General features: G+C 40.0%; 1 protein-coding gene across 2 annotated transcripts in view; it reads left to right on the forward strand.

Moving 5' to 3' along the window:
* The window catches only part of fmn2b (formin 2b), a 482,131-nt gene that overhangs the window by 92,714 nt on the left and 368,223 nt on the right, over positions 1-21,194 (forward strand). The window contains exons 1-2 of one of the 2 annotated variants that reach the window (XM_072580572.1): positions 11,270-12,311; positions 12,632-12,776. In XM_072580572.1, coding sequence (XP_072436673.1) covers positions 11,457-12,311; positions 12,632-12,776 — 1,000 coding nt within the window. In that variant the 5' untranslated portion in view covers positions 11,270-11,456. Of the gene's footprint in view, positions 1-11,269; positions 12,312-12,631; positions 12,777-21,194 lie in introns of those variants that run through there. The other variant, XM_072580571.1, reaches the window with a different exon arrangement.

Raw genomic sequence — 21,194 nt, forward strand, 5'->3', positions numbered from 1 at the left:
ATTCATTACATACTACCAGTAAAACTAATGCCATTTACAAGCTAGCATGCAAGAACTGTTTTAAAAAAAAATTGGACAAACTAGCAGGAATCTTGCCACCAGGAAACATGAACACCAACTAGCCACCAAAAGACACACCCCACTCTCTCTCACTAGTTTCTATACATACAGACAAAGAAGGACACCATTTTGACTGGGATACCACACACATCCTAGGACGGCAAAACAAAGACATGCACGAGAATTTTTAGAGGCATGGCATTCTAACCAGAACTCCATCAATAAACACACTGATTTAGACCCTATCTAACTTCCCTTGGAAAAAATAGAACCGGAAATGACATCGCCCACATTAAGAAACCAGGACCTATAAATAGAGAGGTGTGACATACCACCAGCACTTCACCAGAGATTCACTGATGTAACCTAGTTTATTGATGAAAACAAACCTTCAAGCTCAGCAACCTAACTCCATTAGTTACAGGGCAACAATCTGAGTTGTGCTTACTTTCACTGCTGCTAACCTAAACAGCTAATGAGAACGACCATGCCAATGTAACTTAAATTGTTTAAAACAACAAACAAGCCCTGGGAAGTCAGGTTTATGTTTCTACAAAATTTTAAAGTTGTCAGTATGCAAGTGAAGGTATTTAAAGAAGGAAAAAGCAGTATGTGTAATTCCACCAACCTGAAAGGCAAGTCAGGAGACTGGACCAGATATAAAGAATGAGAAGGAATGACTGAAATACTTAAGGGAGGAAAAAGCAAGTTGGAGAAAGCTCTCTGATGTAATTACAGTCAGTAATGTAGGTACTTTAAAAAGGGAAAAAAGTGAAGTAAGCATCACTCAATAGAATGAGGATTTCAAGGAAAATCAGGAAATGGTGGATAATTTGAGTAGATTTTGTTTATATTGGGTGTTGAGGTCACAAATAACATAACAGAAATTGTTAGAGTCAAATTTGAAGCTTTCAACTTGGCCTTGTTCATCAGCACTTAAATACAAGAAATCCAGTTTTAAAAGTGAACATCATCTGATACAACATAAGAGAGGATACAAAATGTTTAGACCATGGCGATACAGTTGGATTCATTCAACTGTGTCAATCTTAGCTGGCTGGTTAACTACATAACAAGCAGGCACATGACATGTGATATTGTAATTGGGAATATAGCAGTGATTATTGTCCCCATAACCCTTTCACAATGGAGAAAGCTGCATAGACTGCACCAACTCCCCTTTAGGCTGCATAAAGCAAAGTCTTCTGTGCATATATGTAGCTTGATTGCAAACCTGACTGTTCTGGTACAAGTCTTAACACTTTTTGGGTTTTTTTAAAAACCAGCTGGAATATATATATAGAATACCATTGACATATCTGAATTAACCCATTGTAGAAAAGGAACTTGGTTGATTTCAGTTGTATATTTGAGCACATGACAGTTTATGAAGGTGTACAGAATTTCTTTGTAGCTGTAGATTCACATTGGAAATGCATCACGCCATTGAAGTTAAAGGTGATGGCAGTGTGTCCATCAGGTGAAGCAAGAGCTGTTTCCAGAGAAAATGCCAAGGTTGAAGCAGTTGAAGCAAACTGATCTCTGCTACGAGGTTGCTAAGTTTGAGCTTTATGAAGAAAGCAGTCCTGAATTATGGCTCAGTATAAGGATATAGGGAAAGCTATTTAGGACAGATGATGAGAAATTCCTTCACCTAGAGATTGGTGAGTCTATGGAGTTTTGGGGAGGGGGCCAAGAGTGGTGGGTGTGTTGGGGTGGTTGAGGCCTACGCATGGAATGTTTTTAAGAAGTAGCAATGTCTAGTTCTTGAGGCTAAAGGGATCAAAAGGAATGGGGAGAAAGGTGTCTAGCTTACTGCTGAAATCCAACAAAGATCCTTAATTTGCACCGTCCAAATATATCACTCCCTCCATCCAAAAAGGACAAGAACAAGCAGATATTTGGGAGACCCATCACCATCAAATTTCCGTCTGAGTCACTCGCCATCTTGGCTTGGAAATAGATAGTAATTCTTTCAGTGTCGTTGGGCTAAAGTGATGGAATATCCTCCTTCAGGGCACTGTGGTCTACATAAAGCACATGGACTGCACCAGTTCAAGAAGGCAGCTCACCACCACCTCAAGGACAACTAGGGACGGGTGATCAATGTTGGCCCAGCTAGCAATCTTAGATCCCATGAGCATTTCTCAGTGTGCGTGTGAGATGAGGAAGCATTTTAAATTTTAATTGAAGAAAACTTTATGACAGAAAGATCAGAGACTATGCTTTGATTGAAGTGTCAGGTTTTTGAGTAAAACTAACCAAAGCTTATGTTTTGACCATTTGAAAAGTTCTTGCCAAAGAATGAAAACTGGAACCGATGAAAAGGCCAAAGCTTGCAGTTATGTTGCTGGTGACAAGAGTGTTACTTGTTTCTAGACCATTATTAAAGTGAGATTCACAGACTTATCAAATTGAAAAGGAAATTGATGCAAGTTATGTAACAAGTGCTCTAGATTGGAGAAGAAAAAAAAACACCGTGTGCCATGTTAATACTTGAAACATTATGTTAAGTTAGTCTGAACGGAACTGTATTTAGTGTTGAAAATTAATAGTGAACTATAATTCAGAAACATTCACAAATGAATCAATTCAGTAATTCAGAAGTTGACCTTCCTGTATTCAGGTTGGGTAATATAGAAATACTTAAGTTATGTTGTGCTATTTTCCCAAAAAACAATGTGACATAGCCTATTACAGACTTGAGTTGATGTATATAAATAAGCTAGGAAAGCAGTGTTGGTGTATGATATTTAAGAAAGGGGTGCATTCTCTACATAACTACATCATTGCACACGACCCAGAGAGTTTATTTCCAGTAAGGGAAGAAACTTGAGTTTGTGATGGTCAATTACATTGAATTGAGTCAAGGTGCTGGACCTAGGATACTGCGATCCATCAGTTCCAGTAATATCACAAAGGCTATTGATTTATCACGGTAACAAATTGGTGGATTGTACTGGAAGGATTAGACGTACATGATAATTTACAAAAATTGATATGTGAAAAGGATATTGGCAAGTTCCGTTGACTGATACAGACAAAGAAATATTAGTTTTTGCAATGCCAACATGGTGGTTGAAAATGAACACGGTTGAAGGATTATGCAACTATATTGCACAACACAATGGCGTGATTGTGTTCAGCCAAATCTGGGAAGATCATTTACAACATTCACTGTCTTATCAGCTACAAAGAGCCAAGTTGGCAAATTCACTGTTTGCCAAATTTGTATCAAAGTGCAAGTGACTTATTTGTGTCATATCATGGGGTATGGTCAAATTACTCATAGAGAAGCAAGAAAAGGGTTATCTTAGATTTTCTCAGAGGCAAAATGTGAAATTTTGCAAGTATGTTAGGGCAGCAAGGTGGCTTCATGGTTAGCACAGCTACCCATAGTGTCTGGGGATGTGCAGGCTAGGTGGATTAGCCATGGGAAATGCACGGTAGCAATGTGGTTGTGGGTGGGATGCACTTTAAAGGGTCGAGTTAGACTCAATGGGGCTGTATGCCTTGGTTCCATACTGTAGGGATTCTGTGATTCTACTCTATAAACAGGAAGAGTGGATTTTATCAGCTGTTTGTGCGGGACTTAAAGAAATGCAAGAATTTTGAATGGATAAGTACTTCAGAATACCGCATGGGTTTAAATCACCATTTTCTGAGAAACCATTTCATCTGACTGTAGGCATCAGTATATCAACATTCGTTGGTGCTGTGTTGTCATAGGAAGAGGAGTTGGGGACCAAATGCCTAATCAGTTATTTATCCAACAAAGTAAATGTGTGTCAACAGAGATACTCAAGAGGAGAAAGTCAGACTCTGATCTTGGCTGTACAAATATTTGTGATTTACATACTAACAGTTCTTCAGAAGGTTGTCTGTATATATGGATCACAACTGGTGTTTTTCAGAATGATTGAGTTAAAAAACTCGTTTTGTTACAGTTTTTGATGTTAATGATATAATTCATATTCTAGCAGAAACTTTAAGAACAAATACCAATAATATGAATACTATGATCAAAATTTAGTTGTGTATGATTATTATAAAAGGTCTTGTGTTTAGTGAGGTTTATTACTGTTAATGCAGAATAGAAACTGTTAAAGTTGATAGAAAATGGCACTGAAGAATACCTTTACACTTTAGGACTGGGAGGAGTGAAGATATTTTATTTAAGTTTACTTGTGGGTTATGAGTGGTGCTGCCTGGGTCAGTGTTTATTGCCTGTCCCTACTTGCCCTTGAAGGTGGTCGTAATGAGCTGCTGCCTTGAACCATTGCAATCCATGTGCTTTATATCTGGTTGCACAAAGCCATTAGGAAGGCAAGTCCAGAAATGTGACCCAGTGACATTCCAAATGGTGAATGGCTTGGAGGGGAATATGCAAGTGGTGGTATTCCTATATAACTACCGCCTTTGTCTTTGGAGATAGAAGTGGTTGTGTTTGGTAGGTGCTGCCTAAGGAGCTTTGTTGAATCTCTGCAGTGCATCTTGTAGATGGTATGTGCTGCCTCTACTGAGCCTCAGTGGTAGAGGGACTGAATGTTTGTGGTGCCAATCAAGAAGACAGCTTTATTCTTGACAGTATCAAGCTTCTTGCCTGCACTTATGCAGGCAAGTGGGGAGTATTCCATCACATTCCTGACCGGTGAACAGGCTTTGCTGAGTCAGATGAGTTACTCATTGCAAGATTCCTAGCCTCTGACCTGCTCCTGTAGTGACAGTATTTTATGCGGCTAGTCCAGTTCAGTTTCTGCTCAATGGTAACCCCAGGACCTCAATAGAAACTCTAATCCCTCACTATATATCAAAAGTGGAATAGAGAACTGTATAGGGCAAGCACAATTGACATAAGAGAAAAGTTTAGATTGGTCTATAAGTAGCGCAGTAATGTTTGCTTTGAAATCTGCAAGTTATTAAAAATTTTAAATCTGTGTGCATTAGGTTCTCTCGTAAGAAAACTTTGGAGCTGAATCTCCCCAGGAGATAGGAATCGTTCAGTGCCATTTTCTATCAGCGTTCTCACTGTTTCTATTCAGCATTAACCGTAATAAAACTCATTAAACAAAATCATTTTTTTTATAATGATCAGACACAACTACATTTTGATCATCATATTCATATTATTTGTTTGTCCTTAAAGCTTCTGCTAGAATATTATTGATTATAATTATTATATAGTTAAACTGTAACAAAACAATGAGTTTTCTTGACTCAATCATTCTGAAAAACACCAGCATTGTGATCCATATAAACAGACAACCCTCTGAAGAACTGTTAGTATGTAAATCACAAATATTTGTAAGCCAGGACCAGACTCTGACATTCTCCTCTTGAGTGTTTCCGTTGATGCACATTTAATTTGGATAAATAACTGATTGTATTTGGTCCCCATCTCCTCCTCCTATGACAACACAGCACAAGCAAACATTGATATTACTGATGCCTACAGCCAGTTGAAATGGTTTCTCATAAAATGGTGATTAAACCCAGGTGGTAGTCAGCATGGTGCTCTGAAATATTTACCCATTCAAAATTCTTGCATTTCTTGAAGTCCATCAGGGAAGCAAAGAGAGCACTGAAATTCAGCACAAACATCTGAGAAAATCTTGTGAATAGCAAACTTAATGGGGTAGTTTATCTGGATCTGAATCACTGCAAAGTGATGTTGGGGAATTTTTATTCAAACTGTTTTGCTCATTTTTAAAAATTTATTTTTGAAACAAGTAGATAACCTGGTTTGTTTTATATTTGTCTCTTGAGCATTAAAAGTCTGTTAGAGAAACACTGCAGTGATTTACTTTGGTGAATGACTACTGTTGTTAACTAAAAGGTAGATTTAAAAAAAAATCAGGCCAGATTTCATTCGGCGATCTGACTTGTCCAGTGATGCACCAATTGAGATCATTATTGTAACACATCTTCGCTACCTGTATGAGCTACCTGTTGTGATATTTGCAAAACTATGTACTGACATTCAGAAATCCCATTGCAATAATGAACGAATGCACCTTTCGCTTGCAGCAAGATCTTAAATTTCTCAGGTGCTAGTCTTTGTTTCCCTTCATTTGCTGTTTTTTTTTAGTTAAACACGCCCTAGTAGTTTAGAAAGTGTTGATTTGTGTCCGTCAGATTTGATTCCATTACTATGTGAAGGAATTCTTTTAAAAATATGATCCCCTCAGTGTTTGGACTATTAGCTGGTATAATACTTTGCAGATGGTGGACAGCATCTTATTGCATCTCTTGATCAACCGATTCGACTAAAATTTTGATTGCGGTGAATAATTGTAAAATCTAGCAGTGATGAAATTGACCTGGTGTCAGTAGTGTGAAGTTGTCTAGTCACCAATTTTTCATGGCACCAAGTTTTATTTTTCATTTGACAAGGGAAATGTGGCCAAGATTTTTAATTCCAAACCAAGTAAAAGTGGCAGTAGAAATAGGAAATGGTGTCCAGAAAGGATTTGATTATTAACATAGATCTATTTGTATTTTCAGGGAGAGGTGAAATACTGAATGAAGTGAATCAAATCCCTGATCTGGAATTTTGCAGTTTTGAGCATGTATTCAAAGTTTGCAGCAATGTTTGCTCCCTGTTGCATGGTATAAGGACCAGAGAATTAATTAACTGCGCATGGATAAGGCATCTAAGCCCTGTTTTATGATGTATGAACCATGGCTAGTGTACCAAATGAGAACCTAGATCAAAGCACTTCTAACTTTTTAACCTTGGGCTGCTTTTCTACTTTGTGCTTTATTTTTAAAGGAACATAAAATGTAACAGTTTGACATTCTGCCAAACAGTGGTTGACTGCCAGCAAGTATTGTAAATGCCAGAAACCCTGCTGGTAACGTGCTGATCCTGAGTACATAATCCCAATACAAAGTTCAGGTTTTAACAATGTTGTCCTTTCAGACTTGAGGTCTCCTTTTACTGAAGTACATTCATTATTGCAACAGCATAACTGGCCTTGCTTTTTAAATGATAGCAGCTTTCCCATATAGCCACATGGGTTTGTTTATAGCACATCAGGACAACTTAGGGATTTTTCTGCCATCGACTTGCTGTTCCTTTGTCTTCGTTTGGTCACTGCTCTGTTTGTCTCAGTACATGCCTTTGTTCTGTGGCAGTACAGGCTCCAAATGGATTAAAGGAAGCTGTGGGAGTTTAGAGAGCAGTCTTTATGGTTAATTTTTTTTCACACAGCATCTGCAAAAATCAATTGACGCTGAGCAAGAGCATTAACGTGAGTCAGTTTTTGCTGATTTCTACAAAAATTGCATCTTTGAATAAACATAGAATCTTAAAACAATACAGACCATTTAATCTTGCTGCATAATTAGTGCTTTCAAAAGAAGCTAACTCTCTTAAATTTTGCACTTGCTGTGCATAAATATGAATTTAGTGCAAGAACGTTGGTCATGTTTCTGTATAGAAATGAGTTGATCTCCACATGTCCAATGTATAGTATTTTTATGCATCATTGATGCGCAGAAACTAAAGACTTACCTTAGTCTTAATGTTCCAGAGCCACATGGTGGCCCAGTGACCCCTCAGCACCAGAGACCTGGGTTTGATTCCAACCTCAGGTGACTGTCTGTCACTTTGCATGGAGTCTACACATTCTCCCAGTGTCTGCATCAGTTTCTTCCGGGTGCACCAGATTCCTCCCATGGTCCAAACATCAATCTGTACTTTTGATGGATTGGTCATGCTAAATTGCTCATAGCACCTAGGAATGTGCAGGCATGGGAAATGCAGGGTTACAGAAAGAGGGTGGGGGTGTGTGGGTCTAGGTCGGATGCTTTTTGGACGGTTGGTGTGGACTTGATGGGCCAAATGGCCTGCTTCCAGACTAGAGATTCTATGATTCTATGTCCTTGAGCTTTGTAAATGTACTTTGTTAGCATTTATTTTGATTCAAGTACCAGTGCTCCTTTTTAAATGCTGACTTGTGTGACAAACATGGCAGCCATTTTATTAAAACATTTCCCAATGTGCACTGGTACATTTAATGTCCTTGAATTTGGTGAGGCAAAAAGATGGGGTATAAATTATACTGAATGTCTTTTACTCCTGACACCAAGGGATTGTTACTAAAAATGTTTCTTTGCTTCAATGCTTGAATTTGAGTCCAAACTGCTTGCTTTAAGGGTCAAAACCTTTGTTGATCTAGTACTTGTCTTTAAAGTACAACACTGGAATACCCCCTTCAATGTTAAACTCCAGTCCTTATTTGATCCGGCACTAATTTTCTCTCCTCACCTCATAGAGACTGAAGCTTGAATATTCGTTGTACTTTGAGCAACATTTTTCTTTCTGTGACTGTGAAAATATAGCATCTGTTGATTTTTTTTTTGTGTGAATACAAAGCTGTAATATCATTGCGTTATGAAATGAGGGAGCAGGGCATGTGGCAGCGAAACTTTCTCTCTCTTCTCTACTTCTTGCTTTGCTTTGTCTTCTGTTCATTCATGTGATGTGTGTTTTTGGAGGGAAACCTGAAAGCAGCAATCCCTCTTATTTTCTCTCCAGTTGTATAGGCCATGGAGTGTGGCAACAGAATGTCTGTCTGGGGAATTAGAAATTAAGGCTGTGATTGGTGTGGTCAAATTTTTTTTAGACCACAGCTGTGTCGCTAATGGGGAATGTTGCTTGCAGGGCTGGTTTTTGCCCCTGCGTCTGCTGTTGTTTTTGTCATTCTAGGTGGTGGGGTGACTGCCACCATATCCATAAACAATCATGTAGCAGCAGTGTGTGTCATCTGCAAAAATGTACCACAGAAATTGACCAATGTTCCTTAGCACCTGCCCAACCCACAACCTCCACCTCAACTACACAAATGGTATTAGGCAGTACATGGTCATTAGCAGGAGGTTTTCCTTGCTGATGTTTGCTCTGATGCCATGAAACTCCTTTTGTATCCAGATTGAAAGCAGAAGCCTCCCAGGGCACTGGGTACCACTGTTGCCAGTCTGTTGGATCTGACCTGCTACTGAGACAGGATATCGCCACCATCGATGGTGTATCTGGGAGACCTTCTGTCTGCAACGTCAGGCTAATGCTTGAGACAGCTCTCCAATCTTGACACTGTTCCTCAGATATTAATAAAGAGGACTATGTAGAGTCAACCGGGCTGAGTTTGCTATTGTTTCCAATCGATCTGGTTTCTTTTGTATATTTTAGTAGCGTTTTTGACCTTTTTAGTGTCACACATAGGCCAGACCAGTTAGAGATGGCAGATTTCATTCCACAAAGAAAGTTTGCGAACCAGATGGTTTTTATGATCAAAAGGGAAGATGTTGGAAAATCTCAGCAGGTCTGGCAGCATCTGTAAGGAGAGAAAAGAGCTGACATTTCGAGCCTAACTGACCCTTTGTCAAAGCTAAAAAAAAAGGGAGAAATAGTATAAATACCTCCCTATTCCTCCACTTTTTTTTAGCTTTGACAAAGGGTCAGTTGGACTCGAAACGTCAGCTCTTTTCTCTCCTTACAGATGCTGGCAGACCTGCTGAGACTTTCCAGCATTTTCCCTATTGGTTTCAGATTCCAGCATCCGCAGTAATTTGCTTTTACCCGGGGTTTTTATGATCAATGGTTTCACCATTAGGCTTCATTTCAGTTTTTCAAATTCAAATTCCACCATTTGTTGTGATGGGATCTCAACCCGGCTCTCCAGAACCCACAACTTTAGATTACAAGTCCACTGACAAAACCATCACCTCCCTACTAGACCATTGTCTTTCGTACTACATCATTGCCCCCTACTCCTAGAGATGAACTGATGCAGTAACTCATTAGTCTCCTTTTCAACAGGGCAAGAAAGCTCCTTTTCGAGAAGTGTTTATGCAGCATTCACATCCCAGTTTGTGAAATGCTTATTCAAATAAATACCTACGACAGGAAATTATGCACACTTGCAGGTGGGCTTTTTTCCCCCCGTACCAGTTTTTTTTAAAAACTGTGTAATAACTGGGAATGGTGGAAATAAGTTACTCAACAACTCGTCACCTATTGTACTCTATGCTACTTTCTCCCCACCCCCACCCTCCTCTAGCTTATCTCTCCACGCTTCAGGCTTTTATTCCTGATGAAGGGCTTTTGCCCGAAACGTCGATTTTACTGCTCCTCGGATGCTGCCTGAACTGCTGTGCTCTTCCAGCACCACTAATCCAGAATGTGTAGAGTTATTCCTGCTACTGGATAATCTGTCACTGTGGAAGCTTGGCATTCTCTAAGTATTGATGTTTGCTATTAATGATTTTATAGCATTTTAATAGTCTTTAATCTTGATATTTCAGGCTAACGTATATGTCTTCGTTATTATTTCATGCCCTAAAATTTATAGAAATTGTAGGCAGAGCTGGGCTTTTAACCTCCTAGTTTGATGTCTGTTAGAATGCTTCAGTATGGTTGACACCTTGAGCTTGATTCCCATTGTTGTTGGATGTCTGCTGTTCCCTTCAACATCAGATTGAGATAAACATTGCGAAATCTGAAATCCCATCACTGGTTGCTTTTGAGAAGCTGGCTTTGCTGCTCGCTGCAAAACCCAGTCCCATGAATATTCTCCAACATGAGTCAGCAAATTGTTCTTTCAATACTCCCACCTCTTACAATGAATTTTTCATCTGTCTTTCTTGATGTAGATTGTAATTTCCCCTTTCGGCACAATTTTCTTTTCCTGCAGTATATCCCGATGTTTGTAATGTAATTTTTAACACACCAATATTAATCTGGTCGACCAGGATTTGTTGTTTGTGCGATTTTACTGAATATTCAGCTGGATTAGAGTGTGAAAAGTAAAAGTAATAATGTTGCTGTTCTAACCACATCGCTGAGCCAGGCACTGAATCCTGCTCAAGTTTATGCAAATTTGCTTTTTTTTCTAACTGGTCTGATGCTGACTTTGTCCAGTAGGCATTCAGCTCGCAATAACTCTTTCTAGTGCCCTTGAATGTGCATGTTGCAAACAAATACACTGTATAACAGTGGGTAGTTTTATAGTGAATGAGTATGCTGGTTTTTAATACTCAGATAATTTTGAACTGAGTGTAGGAGAGGATTAGCGTGTCGCTGTAACCTGGCTGTTTAATGATTTAGTGCAGTCTTGTTTGTCGTCTAATACCAGATCAGTTACATTGGAAGTTGATCTCTCAGGTCTGTATGCGTTGCCATCTCTGAGCCCTGCAGATGCTGTGGACATTGCACAGGGAGCCTTGTGATGCAGTAAGATGTGAGGGAAATCATTATCAGGTAATAGAATGTAAAGAAAAACAAAGATTTCAGTGAGGACCCTGCTAAACCTTCAAAGGATTATTCTGCTACAGTTGAACTATGGAAATACAACACAGCAGAATATTTGATCATGGATAATAAAAGTTGAAAGATGTGCGGTGGAACTCAGCAAGCCCGGAAAAAATTATGGATGTCTGTTTGTGATAAGGGAGCAGTAGATGTGTGTGATAAAATGCAAGGCCAAACTGAACAATCTTCCTGTAAAGCGATGAGCAACAGCCTGAGTTTGGCCAATATCCTGAGCACTGCATTGGAAACAGCAGAAAAAACTACAGTAAGTTCCTGCTTAGCTGAGAAAACGGACAAAGCCTCTTCAAGACCTCCTGGTTTTCTGTCGGAGAAAAGGCAAGCAGCTGAAGTAACTGCGTTGCAACACTTGGTCTCTACAGAGTGGTTAAAAGCGTGGGACCAGGAATCGAGCAACAACAATGAAGGTGGTGGTGTTTATGAGGGGATAAATGGGGTGGTGGTTTGCAGTAGTGGAAATGGCAATGCTTTAATGATGAGAGAGAACAGTGTGAAGAGAGTGCAAATGGGCCAGCCACCACCCAGTCTGAACTGCAGAAGCCGTGCCGGGAGTATTTTTGGCTCTGCATCAATCGATTATTGTGATCAGATTGCAACTGAAACCGGTGTGGAAAATGCTGATGTGCTACCCAGAAGGAATAGATTTCTTGATGACTGTAATAATAACTGGTCCTGTGAGACCTCCACTTCTGCTGCCTCAGAAGGAAAAGTTCCAGAGGTTTTCACAAACTTGCTGATAGTGAGGAAGGACACTAAAGTAGGTGAGCGAGAGACTCTTTGCAAAATGAAACAAGCAGATCCTGACCTAGCTTTACTGAGATTGAAGAGGACTGTGCGACGAAAATGTAACGAGGCCTTAATTGCCCACCATGATCTGCAGACCAAGGGAAGACCAGAGCCGGGTAGCAGTTTTGGGCAGGTAAAGCAGTGTAGTGGTATAACTCTTAGTACTATACAGGAAATATCCCAAAAGACAGCTCTCACTTCTACTTTTGAAGTGGGGTATAGCATAAAGCATGATCTATTTGGATTGTGGGAAACATGCGTTTTCTTGTGTTCTTTTTGATACAATCCTTTCTCAGACTCTGGCTCTTCAATGTACAGTTTTGAAGCTGTTTTGTAAGGAGCACTGTTTGTTTGTTTTCTAAACCACTTGAAAGACTATAGCTGTTCTGCCTCATCAGTGAAAGTTAATGCTGGCTTTGTTTTTTTTTCCCCTTGTTTGGTTCTTGGATAAAGCAAGACAAGCTGTACACGTGGGCAGCAGTCAGCCAACCGACCCAGTCACGAGACCACGTGGAAGGTCGCATCCCTGGGAAAATTCAGGCTGTGTGGCCACCTGCCAAACCCTGGACAGAGGGAAACCTGAAGCCTGCAGAATCTGGTGAGCAAATGTGATTGGCTCTTTACCTAACGTTTGAAAGGTTTATTTAAATAAAGCCGAAGTCTGTTGGTCGTTGTATCTTTGGTCTCTTTGCACTTTGTTTCATTAATTCGCGGGATGAGGGCGTCGCTAGCTAGACCACAGGTCAGTTAAGAGTAAAACCACATTGCTGCGGGCCTGGAGTCACATGTAGGCCAGGTTGGCAGCTTTCCTACCCTAACTGACAGTAGTCAACCAGATGGGGTTTTTCTGACAATCGACAATTGATTCATGACCATCATTCGACTTTTTTTTTTAAATTCCAGAAATTTTATTGAATTCAAATTCCACCGTCAGCCATAGTGAAATTTGAGTCCTGGTAACCAGAAAATGGTCTGGATTAACAGGCCAGTAATAATACCAATAGGCTGTTGCCATCCCCCTCCTCATGGGGCCTCCTAGCCCACCTGGTGCATGTGACCCTCCTTTTCCACCCCCCCCCCCCCCAAAAAAAAGTCTGATGTGCACTGATTTGAGAAGCAGGTAAGTGGAGACTTGTTCTGGCACAGAGCCAGTTGAAACCAAGGCTCAGTCTCTTCTGCAGCTGGTGGCCAGTGCAGACCCTAATATTCTTTTATGCTAAAGGTCCATGCACGTGGGTGGCAACTTGATGCACTAAAGCAGTTACCAGTCTAAGTGTCAAATTATTTAGATGCAGCACAACCTTGCCTTCTAATGGAGTTCAGTCTGATAGTATTCATTGAGCGAGAGAGCCTAATTATGAACATGTCGTCAGGGTGCAATGGTTTCTGAGCAACAATGCATCAGTCTCTCAGTTCACCAACTACACAAAAAGCAGAAAGAAGAATGCTCTCTAAGCTCCAGCATGGAGTCTAAAAATGTGATTAGTTCTAGTTTATAGGAATCAGAAGACATTGCATTTTCTACTCTGAATAATCTCAGTAACATGAACGATATTAGCTGTATCAGCAGGTTCCCATCTGCAAGTCCTCCCCCCCCCCCCCCCCTCCCCAGCAACCACGCGCACGCACACAAAAAAAAGAGGGATAAGCCAACAAGTTAAAATAGAAATGCAAACTATTGAAAATGCTGGGAAAATTCTGGTTCAGGCAGCATTGGTAAGGTGAAAAGTTGAAGTTAATGTTTCAGGTTCTGTTTTTTTCTTTCATCAGACCTCCATGCAAGGTCAAATACCTGGAAAATTAGCCTCTGTTTTTATTGCCACTGCTGCCAAACCTGCTGACTGTTTTTGGCATCCACAGAACTTTTTTGCTTTTATTTAAGTGCAAGCTTTAATGATTTTTGGTTAAATTTAAAATATATTTTAAGATATTTAAGGAGGGCCTATCTGAAGAGCCGCCTGGATCTTAAGATGCTTCAGGCAATTGACACACAAAGGCTTTTTCTTTCTCCATCTTTTCTGATCCTCCACTGATCTCTCTGGCAGCATTTGTATTAATTGCGCTTGAACTGAAGGACAGTAGAGGTCACTGAGTGGGCAGCCATTGCTGTGGGTCTGGAGTCACACTGGTAAGGATGGCAGATTGCCTTCCCTAAAGGGCAGTCAAAAGCTAGATGAGGTTTTTTTTACTACAAATGGGAATGGGTGTAGTGGTTACTCTTACTGATCCCATAATTAGTATCCCTTTATTCCAGAATTTATGAATTAAATTCACATTCCACTTGACTGCTGTGGTGAGATTTGAATCTATGTCCCCAGTGCCTTGGTATGGGCTTGTGGATTCATAGTTAAGTGACCTCACCATTATACTACCACATTGCCCATTCATGTTACTATGGAGTCTGTTGTAGTTGCTAACTCCACAAGTGCAACATGTGGCCTCGCATTGTACGTAAAAGAACAACTTCTGCCATGATCCAAGTCTAAAAATGTAATCTTGTAATTCTGCATCCTGGTTCCACACCCTTTTAACCATGAGAAAATTTGTTTCTACCTACCTATGCAATTGTTTCTATATTTCTAAATGGCTCATTCAAATCAGTGGTCTTGTCTGTTGCAACATAAATGCCCTTGTTCACTTAAGCTGCTTTAATGGACTATATTGTTTTCAATACCAGTTTATTTTAGAAAGCGAAGAGCATTTAAGGCAAAACTAACACAGCTTTTTTTTATGTTCACTTTATGCAATCATGCCTTTTTAGAGGAAATAAAAGGTAGGTATCCAAAACAGATTCATAAGTTATTTTTGATTCACAGTCTGGCAGTTCATCTCTTGATCAAGGTGTGGGAGGAAATGTTTGAGGGGAAGAATTATTCTTTGACATTTTTATTGATGTAAAAGTCAAAACTGCAATGATGCTGATGGTGAATGAGTCAGCTTATGAGTAAGCAGTGACCCAGTGGGAGTCTCGTGCAAATAATGGCAGAGTGGTGTTGGGCCTGTTACTTGTCCAGATGCATGGTTCCCCACACATTGTGGTGACTGTATGGGCAAAACAGCAAGCTTCAGAATGTAAATGAAATTTCCATGGGATGGTCGAACCTTGAATGGGCTCCTTCTGGAGTATTAGAGCCACCTTCAGCTCTTAAAGAGAAAAGCTACCATTTCAAATATTACAGATTATTAGCGATACTGTTTTCACTACTTTAGTTGGAAACACGATTCCTCTGCATTTCTCCTGGCATCTCTTCAATTTCTGACTGTTCAACTTGTCAGGTCAGTGAATCCTTAAAATGACAGATGGAAACTGAAACGTTTACTCTTCAGCTCTTCCATGTTTTTCCACATATTTTTTAATATTAAGAATATTTCTATTCTTAACCAACATTTCCTTCAATATTTAGCAGTGTGGCCAATTCCTTCATTCTTGCTGGGCACCTCTGATAGGTTTTAATGTGTTCCTACTTACATGCTCTGCTCAGCAAGAGACCGTGCTGGCTGGTGTCTTCCAAGCTACACCTTTTTGGCTGAATGCTCATACAGTTTTACTGAGCACATTGTTGCTAACCTTTTTATTAGGTGAAAATATTCTTGGTTTTTCCATTCAAACTCTTCATACCCTTCATTCATGATGATCCCTCATAATCGCCTTCTGTAATCTGTCCATGTTTCTTAATGTTCAAAGCTTTAAATAGGACATCAAAGATTTGAGTACCTGAATCTGTAGTTGCTGTGCACTTCCTTTATAAGTGTGCATTCTCTCCCTATTCTCTATGCTGCCTTTATGCCTCTGCATTAACATTCAGAGAACCCAATGTACTAATCTGTTTTCACTCATGTTGCATGCAGTTCACTTTGCATTAAACCATGTTTCTGATTTCATCTGCACATTCTGCATTATTTCCTACATGGCTATACAGTACCTGAACTCTACGTATAAAAACATGTATTAGGCCTAAAACCCCTTGAGCATATTCTGCTGTTCATCAAGATTAGATTAGATTCCCTACAGTGCGGAAACAGGATCTTCAGTCCAATAAGTCCACACCAATTCTCTGAAAAATAAACCACCCAGACCCCTTCCCCTACTCTAGGTTTTACCCCTGACTAATGCACTGAACACGATGGGCAATTTAACATGGCCAATTCACCTGACCAGCACATCTTTGGATTGTAGGAGAAACCAGAGCACCTGGAGGAAACCCACACAGGCACCGGAAGAATGTGCAAACTCCACACAGTCAGCTGAGGCAGGAATCAAACCCGGGTCTCTGGCGCTGTGAGATAGCAGTGCTAACCATTGCCACTGTGGCACCCCCTGATTATGGCTGAATAACTACCTCAGCTCTGTTTTCTCGTCCTCTCTCTCTAATTATCAAGCGTTTTGAGTTCCTTGGTACCCAAAATTCCGTCCATCTATCTTTCGCATACCCCTTTATTGTTTGCAGTCCTCTAGGACAGAAAATATCAACAATTCATAACCCTTGCACTTAATTTTTTGATTTACTCCATGAAAAGATGCATCATCTTAGAACCAATGCTGTTCAGACCCATCAGATTATGTTGCATAAATAAGCTTGTTTTTTATTGTTTCAAACTCAAATAAGCAAAATCCCAACTTGCTCAGACTTCCTTCCATAGGACTATCACCTTCATCCCAGTAATAAGTCCAGTGAGCCTTCTCTAAACTACTTGCAATGCAAGTATATTCCTCCTTAAATAAGGAGAATAAAACACTAGACGTGGTCTCACCAAATTGTAAATTTTGGAGCACCTCTTTTAAAAAAAAAAATTTTAAACTTTTAGCTTTTGGTTTTTTGGAAAAAAAATTAAATGTCTCAGTGACATCAGAACTTCCACTAGTTTCACATTTGAGCTGGATTATTTCTGCCATCTGTCATCATTTGTATGAAGGCCAATTGCACTTCTGGTGAGAGTCAGCAGTTTACTTCCTTCAATCTATAATGGTCAAGATGCACTTTCTCTGTAGTGGATGTCTGAACAAGACCAAACACTATCCTTCTCCCTCTTGAACAAGTTTTGAATTTCATGTAATTTGCCATTTCAGCTATCCTTCTCGTTCTCATTTCAACCCTTGCATAGCTCCAAACAATGATTTTTAAAAAAATATAAATCATGACCTTGAAATTTATGCATTTTCAGACTTTTTTCTGCCAATTGTCGCTACTTGAGATTCATTCTCAATTGCACATTCCATTGCACTCCTTCCTGTTTTTCATTACATTTGCTTCGCTCTTTGTCTTTCTAATGTCCTTTTCAAGACCGAATGAACAGTCCTTTGTATATCCCACAATGTATCTTAATCTCTTTGTAATGTGTAGCAAATGATGTTCCAGATTGCAGTGATCATGACCTATTGCAAAGCTGTGACCTCTGGAAGGTCTAAAGCCTTCAATGTGTTGAGGTGTAGCAGATGAATGATGTGAACAGCCAGGAGTTTATAGATTCATAAATGATACCTGTACATTTACACAAAGTGGTGTGTGTGTCTCCATTTCATTAAGCATGGTTTATCGTCAAAGTAACTTGGCAGCAAAGCTTTTGGTTTTAAACCAGAGGAGGTTTGTTGATTACAAAACCCAGCAGCAAGTTAACTTGAGTGATAGTAATAAAATCACCAACTAATTTTAAATGCAAATGATAAGAGATGATTAGCTCCCCTTTGACCACCTTGTGATCAGTTGAAACAAGAAGTTAATTTCCATTATAGCACATAACTATTACTCGTGAATTAAGCTTACTTGAAGCCAGTTTTAAAGTGAAAGAGCACCACTTCCAGGGTTCCTTGAATGATGAGAACGGAATTTTATTTATTAACCTAAGAAAATGTGACCCTAAACATGTACGCAAGTAATGACCTTAAAAAGGAGAGGCAGGAGGATGGGCGTCTGTACCAACAGGAAGTTTCACTTTAAAGTTGTAAGGGCTGTGTTGAGTTGGGAAGAATGAAAGCTGAGCAAAACTAGGCATAGCTGCTGAACTCTTTCCTCCGGCTTGACAAAGTTTGTAGATAACCTTGAGCTTACACTAAAGGATTGTTGTTTTAAACTTGCTTTTCGCTCATCACTGACTGTGTTTGGCTTGATGAGAGAAAGTGAGCGCCTTCTTAATCCTTACTTATAAAACAATTGTTCCTTGTATCTGACCTCCGACATAGACCTGTATTTATTTTCCTGAGTCTGTGTTATTGTTCTAAACTAAATAGTCCATAGTTAAACTTGCTGATGATTAGATTCCCTACAGTGTAGAAACAGGCCCTTCAGTCCAATCAGTCCACACTGACCCACCGAACAGTAACCCACCCAGACCCATTTCACTCTGACTAATGCACCTAACACTGTGGGCAATTTAGCATGGCCAATTCACCTGACCTGTGCATCTTTGGACTGTGGGAGGAAACCAGACCACCCAGAGGAAACCCATGCAGACACAGGGAGAATGTGCAAATTCCACACAGACCGTCACCCAAGGCTGGAATCAAACCTGGTACCCTGGTGCTGTGAGGCAACAGTGCTAACCGCTGAGCCACCATGCTGAGATAAAAGGTGTGAATGAACTTATAAATAGCGGTTTGAGTTTGCCCTTCCGCAACACTGTTAATTTAGGCTCAGACTGATCCTTATTGACAGATGGTTTCATATTGAGTCATTGAGATGTACAGCATGGAAACAGATCCTTCGGTCCAACCCGTCCATGCCGAACAGATATCCCAACCCAGTCTAGTTCCACCTGCCCTAGGACCTTACCATTAAGTGTATAAGTCCTGCTAAGATTTGCTTTCCCAAAGTGCAGGACCTCGCATTTATCTGAATTAAACTCCATCTGCCACTTCTCAGCCCATTGGCCCATCTGATCAAGATCCTGTTGTAATCTGAGGTAACCTTCTTCACTGCACTTCTGGAGTGTTGCTGAACAAAGAGACCTTGGAGTGCAGGTTCATAGCTCCTTGAAAGTGGAGTCGCAGGTAGATAGGGTAGTGAAGAAGGCGTTCAGTATGCTTTCCTTTATTGGTCAGAGTATTGAGTACAGGAGTTGGGAGGTCATGTTGTGGCTGTACAGGACATTGGTTAGGCCACTGTTGGAATATTGCGTGCAATTCTGGTCTCCTTCCTATCAGAAAGATGTTGTGAAACTTGAAAGGTTCAGAAAAGATTAACAAGGATGTTGCCAGGGTTGGAGGATTTGAGCTATAGGGAGAGGCTGAACAGGCTGGGACTGTTTTCCATGGAGTGTCTGAGACTGAGGGGTGACCTTAGAGGTTTACAAAATTATGAGGGACATGGAAAGGGTAAATCGGCAAGGTATTTTCCCTGGGGTGGGGGAGTCCAGAACTATAGGGCATAGGTTTAGGGTGAGAGGGGAAAGATATAAAAGAGACCTAAGGGGCACCTTTTTCACAGAGGGTGTTATGTGTATAGAATGAGCTGCCAGAGGAAGTGGAGGCTGGTACAACTGCAACATTTCAGAGGCATTTGGATGGGTATTATGAATAGGAAGGGTTTGGAAGGATATGGGTTGGGTGCTGGCAGGTGGGACTAGATTGGATTGGGATATCTGGTTGGCATGGACGGGTTGGACCGAAGGGTCTGTTTCCATGCTGTACATCTCTATGACTCTAAGTGATAGCAGCTTGTTTAGGCTAGTAATTTTCCTTTTTAAAACCAGCTCTTCCCATCCTTGAAATAACTTGGATTTTAAAACAGTCGTCTCTATTGAGAAATATTAGTCTATTTCTACTGTGATTGTAGCACTTGAGTACAAACCAGGAACAAAAGCAGATCAAGATAAAACTATTTTATGAAGATGAAATTCCACCTAGTCCATTTTAAGGTATCGTTGCACATAGTTTGTTGTTGAAGAATTTTTAGTTTGGAGTGAAGGGTTATGATGGCCTCTGTAGTCAAATAGTCAGAGTTTGTCTTTTTAGGTGCACAAAGTAGACTGATCTCTGAATGGGTAAAGTTACATTTTTACCTTTTTTTTTATTGGTTCTGCTGGCATGGCACTAAAACTCCCTGAATTCCTTTCTACAACAAGATGGGAGTTATTTCTGGGTAGACTCCTCCATGACACTTGATAGCAGAGAAGAAAATCTCCATTCTCATATGCTGTTCACAGCTGGTGTAGCTCAGAACAATGGATTGAAACAGTCTTCCTCTGCTCTGCTGACTTCCCTACTTACAATGGCATTCGTGGTCTGTCTTCTATACAGTGACAAACCGTACGGGAGTTGTGTATCAGCCATTTGACTCCATTTGTCTTTTTGGAACAATTACTTTTGAGGTCCTTGGAAATCCAGACCTGCCAACTGTTCTCTCCAGAATAGATTAAAATAGATTAAAGACACATAAAAAGATGTCAAGGTATCTGCTCAAACTTCATTTTGAAAAGTACTTATAAACACCAGGTAGAGATTGGAAAGAAAAAAGCTGCGTTGCCAATGATCTTAGAAATCTAGAATCTAATTCGTAATAACTAGAAACTTGGATAGCATGGGACTTGAATTTGGTTCTCGCAAATTACTGTTAAGTTTATTTTCATTTAAGTAATTTACTTTTACCAGCTTGATGTCAACTTATAAAGGATGTAATAACAGCATTTATAAATACACTATCTAATCCAGCAAAATCATAATGGCTTTATTTAAGGAGAAAGTTTGATTGACAAGTTCAAGTTCTTTGAGACGGTAGCACACAGCATAGAAGTGGGATTCAGTAGATGTAAATGTTTTGGATTTCCAAAACTGGGTTAGACAAGGCACTGCATAAAAGGCTACTCAAGAGAAAAACCTGTCATGTTGGGTGTAGTAAATTAACATGGATAGAGAATTGGCTAACAAATAGATGGATAGTTGGGAGCATTTTCAGGATATTAACCTCGTGGGATGCCATAGTAATCAATGCTGGCATTACAATTACGTGGAGGTGCCAGTGTTGGACGAGGGTGGACAACGTTTAAAAATCACACAACACCTGGTTATAGTCCAACGGGTTAA

Source organism: Chiloscyllium punctatum, chromosome 11 (assembly GCF_047496795.1).
Source record: "Chiloscyllium punctatum isolate Juve2018m chromosome 11, sChiPun1.3, whole genome shotgun sequence".
In the NCBI taxonomy this organism is placed as follows: Eukaryota; Metazoa; Chordata; class Chondrichthyes; order Orectolobiformes; family Hemiscylliidae; genus Chiloscyllium; species Chiloscyllium punctatum.